General features: G+C 31.3%; 2 protein-coding genes across 2 annotated transcripts; one reads left to right on the plus strand and one right to left on the minus strand.

Moving 5' to 3' along the window:
• Window positions 1-221: 221 nt before the first annotated feature.
• LOC124931895 (LIM domain-containing protein WLIM1-like) lies at window positions 222-2,381 on the plus strand. The gene is made up of 5 exons (XM_047472473.1): window positions 222-433; window positions 546-642; window positions 735-778; window positions 861-950; window positions 1,965-2,381. Exons 1-5 carry the CDS (start codon window positions 299-301, stop codon window positions 2,181-2,183), a joined length of 585 nt encoding a protein of 194 aa, XP_047328429.1. The 5' UTR covers window positions 222-298; the 3' UTR covers window positions 2,184-2,381.
• Window positions 2,382-2,774: 393 nt separating this feature from the next.
• On the minus strand, window positions 2,775-8,391 carry LOC124931897 (exocyst complex component EXO70I-like). Its single transcript, XM_047472474.1, has 5 exons — window positions 7,716-8,391; window positions 6,611-6,943; window positions 5,173-5,505; window positions 3,534-3,979; window positions 2,775-3,443 (listed from the first exon to the last, which is right to left on the minus strand). Exons 1-5 carry the CDS (start codon window positions 8,169-8,171, stop codon window positions 2,885-2,887), a joined length of 2,127 nt encoding a protein of 708 aa, XP_047328430.1. The 5' UTR covers window positions 8,172-8,391; the 3' UTR covers window positions 2,775-2,884.
• Window positions 8,392-16,067: the final 7,676 nt, after the last annotated feature.

Below are 16,067 nucleotides of genomic sequence, written 5' to 3' on the forward strand. Positions count from 1 at the left end.
CAAACAAGACCTTCATTTCATTGGTTTTGAAATTTGAATTTGAATTTTGTTTTTATTATTGTTTTTTATTTATTTATAAAATTTGAAATTTAAAATCGCAAAAATTATCTGGCAAAGTGGGCAGTTAGGTGAATTGATGTTTAGACAAAATGATTTGTGAGAGTGTGAAATAAGAATATAAAAGATCCTTCTTTTATTTTCCCCAATCCCCTTATCTTCTTCTTCATCTTCTTCTTCTTCCCAGCTTCAGCAGTCTCTGCAAATCCTTCATTTTAGAGAGAGAAAGAATTGATTGAAAATGGCATTTGCAGGTACAACCCAGAAATGTAACGCATGTGAAAAGACAGTTTATCTTGTTGATAAGCTTACTGCTGATAATCGTATCTTTCACAAAGCTTGTTTTCGATGCCATCATTGCAGGGGAACCCTTAAGGTAAGATTTCATCTTCACAGATCTAAAGTCAACCCTTTTATGATTCAAATTTTTCGAAAAAAGAAAGGATTTTTCTTGATGAATCCATGAATAATCTCTGGGTATATGGCAGCTGGGGAATTACAATTCCTTTGAAGGGGTCTTATATTGCAGACCCCATTTTGATCAGCTCTTCAAAAGAACTGGTAGTCTTGAGAAAAGTTTTGAAGGTTAGTGCAGATTAAAGTTTCATTTTTTTATAGATCTGTATAGATGATGAACAGATCAAGCTCTCTAAAACGATGTTGTTTTGTTTGTACAGGGACACCTAAGATAGTTAAGCCAGAGAAAATAGTGGATACAGAGGTGGAGTAATAATTCATTTGATGTTATAAATAATAATACATTTGAATATTGATCTCTAATGATTTGATGATTCTTTTAACAGAAACCTTCGATTGTTAAAGTTTCTGGTATGTTTGGAGGAACAAGGGAGAAATGTGTTGGTTGTAAGAACACTTGTTATCCAACTGAAAGGGTAAATCTTTACTTAATTCCATTCATTACCCTTATCTTATTGAAGTCCAACAGACAATCAATTTACAAATTCTTCAATTTTGATGGTTGAATCTCGTTAAATCTTGTGTTTAGTGAATTTGCTTATTTGTATTCTATAGAATAGTAGACCAGGCATTGTTAGATCTTGTGTTTCCCTCATTTACTAGACGAGCTTCTTGATAATCTATAAAATTGTTGGCTAAACCTTGATAAATCTTGTGTTTAGTGAATTTGTTTATGAATAATCTATAGAATAGTCAACTATTCAAGAATGTAGGCATTGGTAGATCTTGTGTTTCACTCATTTACTATAGAATTGTTGGGTAAACCTCAATAATTCTTATGTTTAGTGAATTTTCTTATTGATAATCTATAGAATAGTCGACTATTCAAGACTATAGGCCTTGTTAGATCTTGTGTTTCACTCATTTACTATACGAGCTTATTGATAATTTATAGAATTGTTGGCTAAACCTCAATAAATCTTGTGTTTAGTGAATTTGTTTATGGATAATCTATAGAATGGTCGACCATTCAAGAATGTAGACATTGTTAGATCTTGTGTTTCACTCATTTACAATGCGTGCTTCTTGATAATCTATAGAATTGTTGGCTAAACTTCAATAAATCTTGTGTTTATGATTTGCTTATTGATAATATATAGAATAGGTAGCTTAAGTTGAAAGAGTTGGTACTTAATAGAAGAATGTCACGGTTCAATTCTCACTTAAAATGTCGTAAGTTGAAGTGAAGATTATGACTGTGAGAGTCCTGCTAGTGTCCTACATTAAAAAAAACAGAATAGTCGTCTATTGAAGAATGTAGGCATTGTTAGATCAATAAATCTTGTGTTTCATTAATTAAGTGTACTAGCTAATTGATAAGCTATAGAATTGGGCATTGTTGTCTGATTCTCGTTAAATCGTGAGATTCATTCATTTATCTTTGTGTTTGTGTTATTGATTGTTGGACATTTTTTGATTGATGGTGAAAGGTAACTGTGAATGGGAGTTCATACCACAAGAGTTGTTTCAAGTGTAGCCATGGAGGCTGTGTTATTAGCCCGTCGAACTACATTGCCCATGAAGGGCGGCTTTATTGCAAACACCACCATACTCAGCTTATAAAGGAGAAGGGAAACTTGAGCCAGCTTGAAGGAGGCAATGACAATAAGGAACCTGCAGTTGCAAATGGACAAATGGCTATTGCCTAAGTGATTTTTATCTTGTTTATTTGTTGTTTTTTTGGCATTTCATTTCCTCCTCTATGGATTGTTCTTATGCATCTTGTGAAATACCATTTTTTTGTGAAAGAAAAAGATGGGTTTTTCTTTATTTTATCATATGGAGATTTTATCATTTATTACTATGGATTGTCTTATTAATAATAGAATGTGTTAGTTTCATTTCTTTTTTTTCTTCTTCTCAATAGTTATTTTCAAACTGAACTAGTTCTTATTAGGAATGGTAATGAGATGGAGAATATATTTATTATTCCTTTTCGATATTATCATCCCAACATGGATAGACTCAGCATTAGGGTGAGGCAAGCTACGTATCCAGCCTAGGGTCCCTACATACCCGGGTATCTTAAAATAAAAACTGTTTTATACCAGAGAGTAAGATAAAAACTGTTTTATACCAGAGTTGAACCTGAAACCTTAAAATGCCAAAAATTTCATAATGAATAACGTTTTACTTGATTACGAACTACCCGAATCACAATTCTCGTGTAAAAAAAAATCTCCATAATATTCAATCTACAGTCAACCAATAGTTCAGTTTATTAGTTACTTGAGAATATTTTAAACCAATCTCCAATTCATCAATGTAAATCCCATTGTCTATCATTTTCAAATACAAACAACTTACAATGATCATTATTCTCAATAAAACACACTAAATGTAATACATTTCATGCATGACTAGCAATACTATTATTCGACCTATTAAACGATCCCATATCTCGCGAATCTCCAACCGACTTCCTCAAATTTGATCCACGCCTATACCCAAAAGAATTAACATCACCAGCCTGTTCACGATCACCTCCCTCAAATGCCTGTTCCAACAACACTTGAATCGATTCCGGAGACAAATAAGACTTGACTTGCACAAAAGAAACATAGGATTCAACAAACTCTCTATAAGTTGGAACAACAAGCTTCAAAGTAGCATCTTTGATTTGATCCCTTAAATCCAAATCCCTTATAGAGTAAGAATTCATGTGCTTTTGTGTGATTTCATTAAGCCCATTCATAAAAGCTTCCATCTTTTCTTTAACCAGACTTCCAATTGCATCTTTTTTAGCTCTCTTTAGATCTTCCTTGTCTAGAAGTTTTATTAGAGTTCCCCATGCTTGTGTTTGGTACAAGTAAGCTGCTTCCTCTGCTGCAGCTTTGTACTTCTTTTTCATGTATTGTCCCCCCAATAGTTTGCCCAATTCTGAAGTTCTAGTCCTCATGTAAATGTACCTGTTTAGATTATCAATTTGACTATTTTAAAACTGTAATTTCCTATCTAAGTAGGTTAATATTTGTAAAATGAATGAAATTAGTTATTACCAGTAAGTGTTGACGGCAAAAACATGAGAAAGAATGTTATCTCTATAACGAGATCTCTTCGTTTCCACATTCCTTTGAATTGCTTCCATAATATTAACAATGGCTTCCCTTAATAAATCTTCTTCCAATTCAGGTTTCGACAAAACACCAGATTTCCAAACATGTTCTGTCTGAAGAACCTTACCCATCAAACCACAATAAGTTTCTGTTGTCAAAAATTTCAAATAATTTGTAGCATATCTGACCAATTTTGGAACACTTCCATCTGCTGGGGGCGGATAACCATCTTGATTACATTCTATTTGTAATCCAAATTCCCAAAAAACTTTACATGAACTATGTATTAGAAGTTTCTCAAGCTCACGAAACCTCGTACAGATGTCTTCTCCGGCTTCTCCTTCGAAGACGGTGGAGAATTCTGGTTTGATACTTTGTAGTGATTGGAACTGTATGATTTGAAGTTAATTAGTATGATAAAAAAATATAAAAATTCAGTGTTACAAATAATGTACAGATTAAGTTCGAAACTGAAATTTATCATTTTTAATCTTAAGTTTCGAGAATGGATGTTGCAAATTAATAACCTGAACGTTTTTTATTAGCCTCATCAAAAGCGAATCTATTAAGAGACAAATGGGCTAAATTTCACCCAATTCTTTTTATTTAAGATAAAAATGTGACATAAACTTTAACTTTATAATTAATTTTAATTTAATTTAATATTTATTTTTTTAATTTTTAAAAAAATAACAAAATTTATTTTTATCTATAATTTTGTTAAGTATACTTAAAAAAAAAAAACTTTTTCAAATTCACCCTAATTCTAAATTTTTATCATAATTATGGATGAATTTACATTAAGTCTGAATTAGAACGGCGAATGAGACAAGTTGTTCGTGAGCCGCTCGGTTAAAACTCGGTTTGAGTTTGACTTTAACTAAGTTCGAGTCGAGTTCGAGTCGAGTTCGAGTCGACTCTTTTAATATTCGAGTTGAGTTAGAGTTGACTCGTTTAATATTCGAGTCAAGCTTGAGCTCATATAATACTTATTCGACTCGTCGAACTTTTTCGAACACGATAATAAATAATATATATTTTTATTTATTTTAATATTAAACATAAAATTTAAAATAAATATTTTTTCTTCACAAATATTTGAAAATTTAATTTTAGTTTGAATTTTCGAGTCAAGCTAGGCTTTTAGTTAAACAGTGGAGTCCGTCTCAAACTCAAATGTATAAACTCGTTCAAGCTTGAGTTCAAATCAAACTAATAAATACTTAATCGAGTCAAGCTCAAGCTCAAACTGACTTGAACTCGGCTTGACTCATTTGTAGCACTAGTCTAAACTGAATATTTTTTTTTTTTTAATATTCAAATGTAACCCAACCCACTAATTTTTTAATTTATTTATTTTTAAAAAATAACTAAAATTTACGCTAATATATTTCATTCCTAAATTATAAAAATAAAATAAAATTAGTTCACTCTATTTTTTTTTTTAAATATACAAATGCATAGTGATTTATAATTAGCTATTTTATTTTGTTTCCAATTAAGAATATTTGTTTTCTTAAAAATCAGTATATTAGACCGGATTAAATATTTTTATAAAAAATAGTTTTGGGATTTTGATTACCATGTCTAGAAGTTTGAAGAGTTTTTGAGGCTCTTTGTTGCTACGAGCTACGGCTTCACCAAAGCGGAAGAAGACAGCCATGATCTTGTCGGAGATTTTGGCGGAGCAATGAGAGGAGAGAGAGTTATGGAAGATGGAACATAGGATTTGATCAGAGAGATGTTTTTCGGCGACGAGGACTGTTTTGACGGCGATTTGAAAATGTTGGATCCAAAGAGAGATTGATGATTCAAGATTTTCCCATTCCATTTCATCGATTTGCTCCGGCGTATATGTTCGGAGATATTCTGGATTCAGACGCATTAATGCTTTTGCTGCTCTTCTGTATCGAACCTGTCATATCATTTCATTCAATTGTTTTTAATTTCAATAATTTACTAAGAATTTAAAGGAATCCAGAATGCAATTTTGTTTGATTTGATTTAGATAAGAAATAAGATAAATTCGGATGTGGGTTATGTGATTATTCATGTTGAGAATCAATCAATATTTTGAAAGAAAAACAAATTAAATTATTGAATTCTATTTAAATTTAAAATATTTAAAATAAATGAGATTTATAATATGTCATTAAAGTAAATGAACAAATAAATGAAATGGGTAGAATTATTTAAATAATTTATATATAAAATTTGACCTTTTTTTTTTATAATGAGATGACTTAATATATTTTTTTTAAAAAAAATTAAGAGATACTATTTTAGTTATTGAATGATAATGGATGAGAATATATATTAAAAGATGATTAATTTATTTGAGATTATTTTAAAATTTTACTATTTCTTAAATTTTGTATTGTTCATTTTATTTTTGTCAATTTTGAACAATATTTATTTAATTTATAATCAATAAGGATGTATTCATTTAGGGTGAAATATTGTTTAGATAGCATAGTTATTTTTGCATATTTTTTTATTTCATAATTTTATTTGAAAAATAAGGCATAGGATAAGAAAAGAAAGTAAAAATAAAATTTTGTCATTATATATAATCGTGATTAAATTATATGAAATTTTATTATGTAGAAAAGGGTGAAGAAAATAAAGTTTTAAGACTATGATTGTTACAATCATAATTAGAACTTCACAAAGTTAAAAATGAAAAATATGATTGCTATAGATAAAAAAATTTAAAGTGAAAATTAGATAAAATAAAAATATGCATTGTTTTTATTTTTTTGGGTCAAATTTGTAAATTATCTTAGACAATTTTTTAGATGATTTTTTTTTACAAAAGAATTTTGATTTTTGCCATTTTGATAAACCCATCATAGTTGATAACTTGTTGGTAGTTACAAAATTGTATACCAAAAGTTTTAGGCATATATTTTTTTTTTTTTATGTTTCATTGTTTTGATAGATAAATTAACATAATTTCATTTATAATCATGTCTATGGATTAATGAAAAACTATAGTGAACTTAGTTATGAATTCGTACCTTTATAAAGATATCAATGCAAATATCTACACAATCATTGGCTGCAAGTGTCTCTGCAATTTGCTTCAAAACATCGACCTGAAATTCATTTGCCAAATCATAGGTCACAATTTCTTCGTCATTTCCTTCCTTAATGTCTTGGTGTTTTAGTTGTAGCAACAAAGACTCGAACTCGTCTTGTAAATTCAATAACGCTTCATCGAGCAACCCATCAAATCTCATTGCGTCAACTTCCGTTTCATACAATGCTTTGAGAGTAATCAAAGTTTCTCTTAATCGATGTGTTCTATATTGATCTGTTGCCTTCGTCCGACTTAGAAACTCAACCACTTCCTATACATGAAAAATCAAATTAATCATTTCATTAAACAAGATTTGAATTTGTTAACTAATACTCTTTCAAAATTGACCAACATAAAACCAGCTCCATTTTTACATCTAATTTTATTTCAAAAATTAGAGTTTTACAAATGTTTTTTTTAATATCATACTAATTTAGTGATAATCAAATTTAAGAACTAAACATATAAAGTTAGATTAGAGCTGGATATTGAGTTATTTTAAGAAGAAAAAAAATAATATATTAAATTATATATATTTCAACTATAGAATTACTTAATTGATAATAAATGGTACTTCAAACTTGGAAGAAGCACGAACAAAATTAACAATACTTATTTATCTTTTGAGCTATTTACGCCGGATAGGTCGCTCAAAATCTTTGGTCTCTATCTAAACTCGATGAAAAAAATGAAATCACTATTTATGGACTCATTAAAATATTGACCTAATTTGAAAGTTTGAAAGATATGAATTAGAGAAAAAAAAATTATTTATTAAAAATTATTTTTTTTTAATATTTTTTTTAATATTAATTTAGATAAATAATATTTTAAATATATTTTAATTAAGTATATATTCAAAATATTCACAATAACCTTTCAAATTTTGCTTCATGTTTCTAAACAAGCTTGCGTGTTTTGGTGATGAAAATAAAATAGTGTATTTTTTTACTGTTTTTTTTCATTACATTTAAACGATAAAAATGATAATTAATTTTATTAATTGAAGAAATTAGAATCTTGTGATTGAAATAAAAACTTACTTGTAACTTTTGAATCGCGGGTTCACCCTCTTGGCTAATAGAATTAATAGCCGAGTTAAGTTCATCAACACAATCAACATATTTCTTTAGAATCCGAAGACGTTTCTTAGGCGATTTCTCAGTTCGTAATTCATCGGAGAAATCGATGAGTTTACGCTGGAGATTCTCCGCTAATTTGAACCCATCAATGAGACAAATCGACGGAGATACTGCGCGATTGATTCTTGTTTCGAGCGATTTGGCAGCGATGGATAGCGATTGTAAAGGAACGATACTTGTTGAAGCAGCTATTAAAGCTTGGTGTAAAGAATCTGATCTTTTGTCCATCTTTTTGAGGTGGGTTTCCATGTCTGTTGATGTTTGGAGAAGGGTTTTGAGATCTGAACATGCTGATTGTAATTGGATGAGGATCGTCGACGAGGATTGGTCGACGTTTTTGATAGTGTTTGTCTGCATTGATTGTTTTGTTTTATTTTAGAGAAGTTATTGGGGATTAATGGTGGTTATATATGATGGAAAGAACAATGGGGATGTTGAAGAAGAAGACAGGAAGAAAGAGAGAGAAATAAAGACTGAATCTTGATATGAACGATGTACAAATGGCATTTTTAAGGATGAGAGAGACAAAACTTGATTTTGTTTTATTTATTTGTTCATGTTCCGGCTTTGGTTGGACAAAAATTGATACTCTTTAAAATTATTTATTTATTATTTATAATTTATTTTGTAAACTTCAGAAGTTACCAAAATTTTCACAATTTATTTTATGTCATGTGAACCATCTTTTGTTTTGTATGGGTTATACAACTAGGCCTCGACTCAGAAATTATGCTTTTGACCATAAAATCTGCCATTCGACCGTGTTTTCTAGCCATTGTTTGATTTTAAACCGAGTTTTGGCCCGCTTGCCAAAAACCATGCTAGTAACCGAGAATGGCTTGATTGCTTTCAAATAGCCTAAAACTGTTCCAGAACGGTCTGGTCGGTCCGGTTTGATCTTTAGGGCCGATTTGTTTGCAACAGAGTCATGGAATAAAGAAGGATGAGATTCACAAATGTGTTGGGGTTCAGAATTTGTGGTATTCCGTTAACATATATTGGTATGCTATTGTGTGCTAAATTACGATCTAAGGTTTTTTGGAACCCAATTATCACTAAAATGAAATGTAAACTGTCTAGATAGAAAAATAAAATAATCTCAAAGGGGGGTCGGATAATCCTCATTAGGAGTATGTTGTCAAATATGCCTACATATATGATGTTACTCATTCTCTCCAAGAGTGTTGCGGTAAAAATGGAGAGAATAATATGTAAATTTGTATGGGGATTTTCTAACTCATCGTTTTGTCATCTAGTTAGTTGAGATAAGGTTAAATCTTTTAAAAATGAAAGAGGTCTAGATATTCGAGATCTTTTTTATTTTAATAATTCTCTAATATCAAAATGGTGTAGTAGATTTGAAACAGAATCGAATAATTTTTGAGCATCGATAATCATATATAAGTATGATCATACTTGGTCTAGTTGATTCACCAAAATGTCTAATTATCTAGCGGGGTGTAACATTTGAAAGAGATTTATTCTATGTAGAAAAGTTTTTGTGAGCAGTCTAAATTCATTGTGGGGATGATTTTTCTATTAGTTTTTTAGACGACATTTGATGTAAAGTCAAAACTCTAGCTACGACGTATGATAAGCTTGCTTCCACTACTATATGTAGAAATGTCATAGTTAAAGACATGTTTGATATTTGGACTAGTGATTTCTCTAGCCAAATTAGATATAGAAAAATATTAAATATTAGATATAGAGTTTACTTTTAGTAGGACACAAACAAGTGTCCCCGTCTAAATACGACATTAACATTAGCAAGATATGAATAGTTACTATGTGGGACATTGCTACAAGATGATTCCATACAATTTTTGTTGAAAAAAACTTTAGTAGTTAAAAATTCAATCCAAAATCTCGTTCTTTGGATGTAGCATTGTGAAATTCTTACTAATGACATGTGCATGAAAAATATTGTATTATGCCTAGTCATATATATTAAAAAATTGTTGAATCAACAACTCACTTACTTTTGCATTATCGAGAAATAACTAACATTTGTAGTCTTTTATGGAGTATTATTGAGATTTATTGGGTGATACCCGAGTTTTTAGATAGTTGTTGAAAAGTTTGGATCAATGCGAGTGATATAACATGCTTACATATTTGAGTTACTATACAAATTATTTTTGGTATACTATATGGTTAGAGATAAATCGTTGAACTTCAATTACTCACTAGTAAGAAAAGGGTAATTGTCGACCATCTCTAGCGATTAATTTGGACAAAAATTTTCCAGTTTTCACATAAATTTTGAACAACATTTTCGATTGACTAATGATCCAAATAAGATAAATTTGGGCTTTAACTTTGAAATCTTCCCCTATAAATCATATTTCTAGGGTCTGGAACATTGATAATTGTTCTTACAAATTGACAAGTATATATTGAGTCGGTGTACCTTATGATGATTCTTCAACTATATAGATGACTCATTATATGATTGACTTATAGAGTCGGTGTACATCATGTAGATGAACAATGAGTGATAGAATTAATAGATTTAGTCCAATCATGTGAGGCAGATATGAAGATTCAAAATTCATAAAAAAAAGTAAAAAAAAAATATCGATTTTTATTTCACGTACCTTTTGGGAATTTAATGTTTTCCTATAGATTGAAATATTGATAGTTTTCATTTTTGAATTCAAATAAAACTACTAGTGTTTTATATCTCTGTACTTTTTTTTTATTCGAATGCACAATACCTTACAAAATCTAGATGTGTGAATAATTTTTTCACTTTTATTTCCATCCGAATAATGACGATAATTAAACGAATGTTAGGAACATATTATTACAAAACTATACGCATGACATGATCGGATATTCTAATTTTAGCTGCATGTTAGGTCTCAAATAATTTATAAAACAAATTATAATTATCGTAACTGTGAGCCCGGTTGGATTGAGTCGATGAGTCTCTATCCCGATTATTTTATGATGAACTATTTGACTCAAAAGAACCGTACGCAGGGCTTTAATTGACTGCGGTCGACCAATGCGTTTACTCCACAACGACGATAGATGATATTTCTTCTAAAAAACCGGTGTAGACTTGATGGACTCATTGATCTTTTAAGGATTTTCGAGCTCGTTAATGCTAAATTTTATGTTATGTGTTGTGCGGAATGCAAGAAATTGATGAACAATGAAATATGAAAAAACAGATGAAGAGAGATTTTTTATTGTCAAAGATAAAAAAATTACAACAGAGTAGCAAATGAAAAATACTACAACTATTAAAATACAGAAAACGTAAATCCTAACTTAATTAAGCATAATTGTAGAATAAATATGATGTAAAAGAATTAATATAAACCACGAATAATTAATGGTTGATATTAATTTCTATACTAAAGGCAGATCGTTACAAATCTCCACATTGCCTTAGTATCACCCAACAAAAAGAGCCTGATCAAACTACTTCAAAATGTCAACATTTAGTAGGTCCAAACAAATTGGGTGAATTTGTTAAGTGAGACCGACTTCGTGAACATGTCAGCAAAATTATGATGTGTGCTGATCTTCTTCAACTTGATTCTCCTCCCAGTACGAAGAAAATGACAGCGAACATTAATATGTTTGGTTCTATCATGATGCACTTGATCTTTGGCCAAACATATAGCACTTAAGCTATCACAAAAAACAATTGTCTGATCATAATGGATACCAAGGTCACTGAATAATCCTTTCAACCATATACCCTCCTTGGCTTCTTCCGTTAACACCATTTATTCAGCCTCGGTAGTGGACAACATCACAGTCGATTGTAATGTTGCCTTCCAACTAACCACAGAGTCACCAAGGGTGTAAACATAACTAGTCATTGATATTCTACCATCGATATCTGTAGCATAGTCTGAGTCCGAATAACTAGTTACGAGACACTAGTTAATACTCCCATAAATAAGACCAACATCGGATGTGCCTCTTAGATAGAGAAATATTCGTTTTACCGTTTGTTAGTGTTCCTTACTAGGTCAAGACATAAACCTGCTAACAACACTAACGAAATACGCAATATCAGGTCGAGTACATACCATAGAATACATTAAACTACCCACCGCACTAGTATACGATACATGAGACATGTATAACTTCTCAGTTCAGACTGGGGTGCGAATGCAGACAAATGATTAGTAACAACTGCAGGAGTATTGAGAGCTTTTGTTGTACTCATCCCAAAACGAGACAACATTTTCAAAATATAACTCTTCTGTGAAAGAAATAACTTCTTTTGAACTCGATCTCTTACAATTTCTATGCCCATAATTTTTCGTGCTCCACCTAGATCTTTCATATCAAACTCGGAACTAAGAAGGTCTTTCAGCTTTTGAATCTCCGACATTTTCTTGGCTGTGATTAACATGTCGTCTACATACATGAGTAAATAAATCATAGAATCATCACCGATTTTGTTGTGATAGACACAATAATCATATGCACTCTTATTGTAACTATGTTCAATCATGAAATTGGCGAACCGCTTATATCAATTTCGAGGAGACTGTTTAAGTCCATACAAAAACTTCTTCAGACTACAAACATGTGTTTCCTTACCAGGAATAAGAAACCCTTCAGGCTGACTCACCAATATATCTTCTTCAATCTCACCATATAAGAAATCTGTATTCACGTCTAATTGTTCGACTTCCAGATCCTGATGTGCTACTATATCTAGTAGTACCCTGATAGAAGTGTGTCAGACTACATGTAAGAATATCTCATTATAGTCTACACCTTCCTTTTGACTAAATCCCTTTACAACTAATCGTGCTTTATATCTGGTCCCTTCAGCACTCGATGTTCCATCTTTTCTTTTGAAAATCCATTTGCACCCAATGACTCTTCTCCCCTTAGTTAAGTAACCAACTCCCATGTATTATTCTTGTGAAGTGATTCTATTTCCTCGCACATGGAAGCAATTCATTGCGCAGAATCACCATCATTAATAACTTCACTATAAGAAGATGGCTCATTATGTATGACATCTTCAGCCACCTAAAGTGCATAACTTACCATTTCTTCAGTATCATAGAGGGACTGATTGTCCTACTTCTAGGACCAATTGAGATATTTCTTCCCTCAATTAAATGAATTAACTTGTTAGGAGCTTTAATTTGCCTTCTAGGTCATGTTATAATGTCAGATTGAGTTTCAGGTACTCTAAATTGATAAACTTCCTCAGATGGTTTATTAGTATCGCGTGTAATGTCAGTTGTCCCTAGAACTGGATCCACCTCAAGCTCCACCTGTTTCTCGGTACTATCATTTTCTCTAGAAAGTGATGGCTTGATAGAGCAGTTAAGTATAAACATCTCATTAAATGTGACATCCCTACTTATAATTACTCTACCTTCAGAAGATGACCAAATTCTATATCCCTTGACTCCATCTCCATAGCCCATGAAAATACCCTGTTTTGCCCTTAGTTTCAACTTTCCTTCATTAACATGATAGTAAGATGTGCACCCAAAAACCTTCAAGTGAGAATAATCAACGACGTTACCAGACCATACCTCATAAGGGATTCTGCAATCAATCCCAGTATGCGGTGCATGATTTATCAGATAACAAGTCGTTAAGACAGCCTCGCTCTAGTACTTTCTAGCCAATCCAGCATTAGAGAGCATGCTTCTAACTATCTCTAGCATTGTTTGATTCACCATTTCTACTACACCATTCTTCTGTGGTGTACCTCGGATAGTGTGATGTCTTATTGTTGGAGAAATCAAATAATATCACATATTTAGCAATCCAGAAATAGACAAACTATAATAAAGACCTAACAATTCTTTTTTCCTTTTGTGTAATCAAACGGGCAGCCAAATCAATTGAGCAAAATAACCTTACTAACAATCTAACAAACAGAGAGCAAGACACCAAAATTTTACGTGGAAAACCCAAATTAGGTAAAAACCACGGGACACTTTGGCCACTTAAATCATCCACTATATAAAATGGGTATACAATGTTGTTCAATACAAGCCTAGAGGTAATCTAATAAAAGTTATCAATTAACCTCATCCTAACTTGTCATTAACATACATTATCATCATCACTAAAGTTGGCTAACCAAATGGAGGAGGAATAAAAGAAATTAGAAGAAGAACTTTCTGCTTCAATTGAGGAATTGTTGCTTTAATGGAGGAAGAGGGAGAGAGAACCAACTACTGCTGTATTTTTTTTCTTTAATTAAATATGCCATAATGGGATTTATTAATTTGTCAGGCCCAATTGCCAAATGATCTAACCCAACACTTGCAATCCCCATATCCCTACAGAACTCATTAAACTCAGATGAATAGAATTCAAGTCCATTATCTGTTCATAGCCTCTTAACCTTCTTTCTAGTTTGATTCTCCACCAGTGCCTTCCAATATTTGAAGGTCTTAAATACCTCACTCTTTTGTCTCAGAAGATACAACTAGATCATCCTTGAGTAATCATTTCCCATGACAACATTTCCACTATCATAATCTTCATAGGTATCGAACCATTCTTTGTTCGGACTCATATGATATGAACACCCTGAATCCAACTTCCACGTATCAATAGGGTATAGAGAAGCGTTAACTACAAGAGCAGTGTCCTCCTCTGAGTCAGTGTTAGTGTCTTTGTCTTTATGTGTTATAGCAGCCGTATAATATTTGCCCATTTTCTTAGTACAATTATTCTTCCAGTGATCAGGTTCTTTACAGTAATTGTAGATGTCTTTAGAACTAGGGCCCTTAGCTTTGTATTTTTGATCCTTCTTCTTTTCAGACCCTTTGTAGTTGACTGTGCTGACAATCAACACAGATGCTTGACTGTCTATAATTTCACCGCTCGCTTTATGGCGCAGTTCTCTAGTATGAAGTGTTGACCGAACTTCCTCTAGAGTTACGGAGTCTTTACCCACAACGAACGATTGAACAAAATTTTCAAACGAGTTGGGTAAAGATACCAACAAAATTAATGCAACATCTTCATATTCGATCTTAACATCTACATTTCTCAATTCAAGTAATATAGTGTTTAATTTATCAAGATGTTCACAAAGAGACTTACCTTCAAGCATACAAAGACTGACTAGACGTTGTTTTAATAACAACTTGTTAGTTAGTGACTTTGTCATGTACAAAGCCTCTAACTTCGACCACAGACCGATTGCAGTATCTTCATCTGATACCTCAGTAATCACTTCATTAGCTAGATAGAGTAAAATCGTTGAGTGTGCCTTCTCTTCCAAGACCTCAAGCTCAGTAGTGATTTTACCAAAGGTAGACTCCTTTGCAGTACCTACAACTATCTTTGCCTTTTCCTTCGACAATGGTGCCCAGACGCCTTGTTGTTTAAGCAAGGATCGCATTTTTCGATTTTCAGATTTATTGAAGACATCTTCTCGCTAGAAAACAAATAATGATAAACTGATCGGATCTAACCTGCTTTGATACCAATTGTTGTGCGAAATGCAAGAAAGTGATGAACAATGAAGTATGGAAAAACATATTAAGAGAAATTTCTTATTGTCAAAGATAAAAAGATTACAATAGAGTAGCAAATGAAAAAGACTACAACTATTAAAATGCAGAAAATTAAAAAAAACGTAAATTCTAACTTAATTAAGCATAACTGTAGAATAAATATGATGTAACCGAATTAATATAAACCACGAATAATTAATAGTTGATATTAATTCTTATACTAAAAGTAGATCGTTAAATTATGCTTGTTCGTTGGTGAACATTTTTTTTATGTTTTAATTGTTTCTACCAAATGATTAATCTCTTTATATTTCAGGTATGTTTGATGACAAAGTGAACAATTGAGTTTTTTTTATTGTTTTATGTTAAGATTAAATAATTATTTATATCATAATATTCATTAATGTAAAAAAAAATTATAATTGTCATATGTTCACCCATAAATAAATAAAATTTAGAGTAGGAAACATACCGGTACACTGATGTTCTTTCCCAAATATATAATTAAATACCAAACTTAACTAGACTAAATATATTTATTTTAATTATTTGGGTGTAAGAATGGGATGTCTACCATGTTGAATTTGAATATGAAGAATATGCGAATGTTAAAGTTGTAATGGTGGCAAAAAAAATTTAAAAGATAAATAATTGAAGATTTTGAAAATGATATATGAAAATTTGAACTTAATGTGGAAGTTGGAACTGAAGAGAAAAAATTTATTGTTGAAGAAGATGGTGTTGATGAGAATCAACATAATTGATGAAGAAA

Source organism: Impatiens glandulifera, chromosome 3, assembly GCF_907164915.1.
Source record: "Impatiens glandulifera chromosome 3, dImpGla2.1, whole genome shotgun sequence".
Classification (NCBI taxonomy): Eukaryota; Viridiplantae; Streptophyta; class Magnoliopsida; order Ericales; family Balsaminaceae; genus Impatiens; species Impatiens glandulifera.

Excerpts from the sequence above, each read along its gene's own strand:
- LOC124931897 (XM_047472474.1), bottom strand. The coding sequence starts at position 8,171 with ATGCAGACAAACACTATCAAAAACGTCGACCAATCCTCGTCGACGATC. Across the intron at positions 6,944-7,715 it reads CCGCGATTCAAAAGTTACAA|GAAGTGGTTGAGTTTCTAAG; the intron begins GTAAGTTTTTAT and ends TTTCATGTATAG. Across the intron at positions 5,506-6,610 it reads GCATTGATATCTTTATAAAG|GTTCGATACAGAAGAGCAGC; the intron begins GTACGAATTCAT and ends ATGATATGACAG.
- LOC124931895 (XM_047472473.1), top strand. The coding sequence starts at position 299 with ATGGCATTTGCAGGTACAACCCAGAAATGTAACGCATGTGAAAAGACA. Across the intron at positions 434-545 it reads ATTGCAGGGGAACCCTTAAG|CTGGGGAATTACAATTCCTT; the intron begins GTAAGATTTCAT and ends GGTATATGGCAG. Across the intron at positions 951-1,964 it reads CTTGTTATCCAACTGAAAGG|GTAACTGTGAATGGGAGTTC; the intron begins GTAAATCTTTAC and ends TGATGGTGAAAG.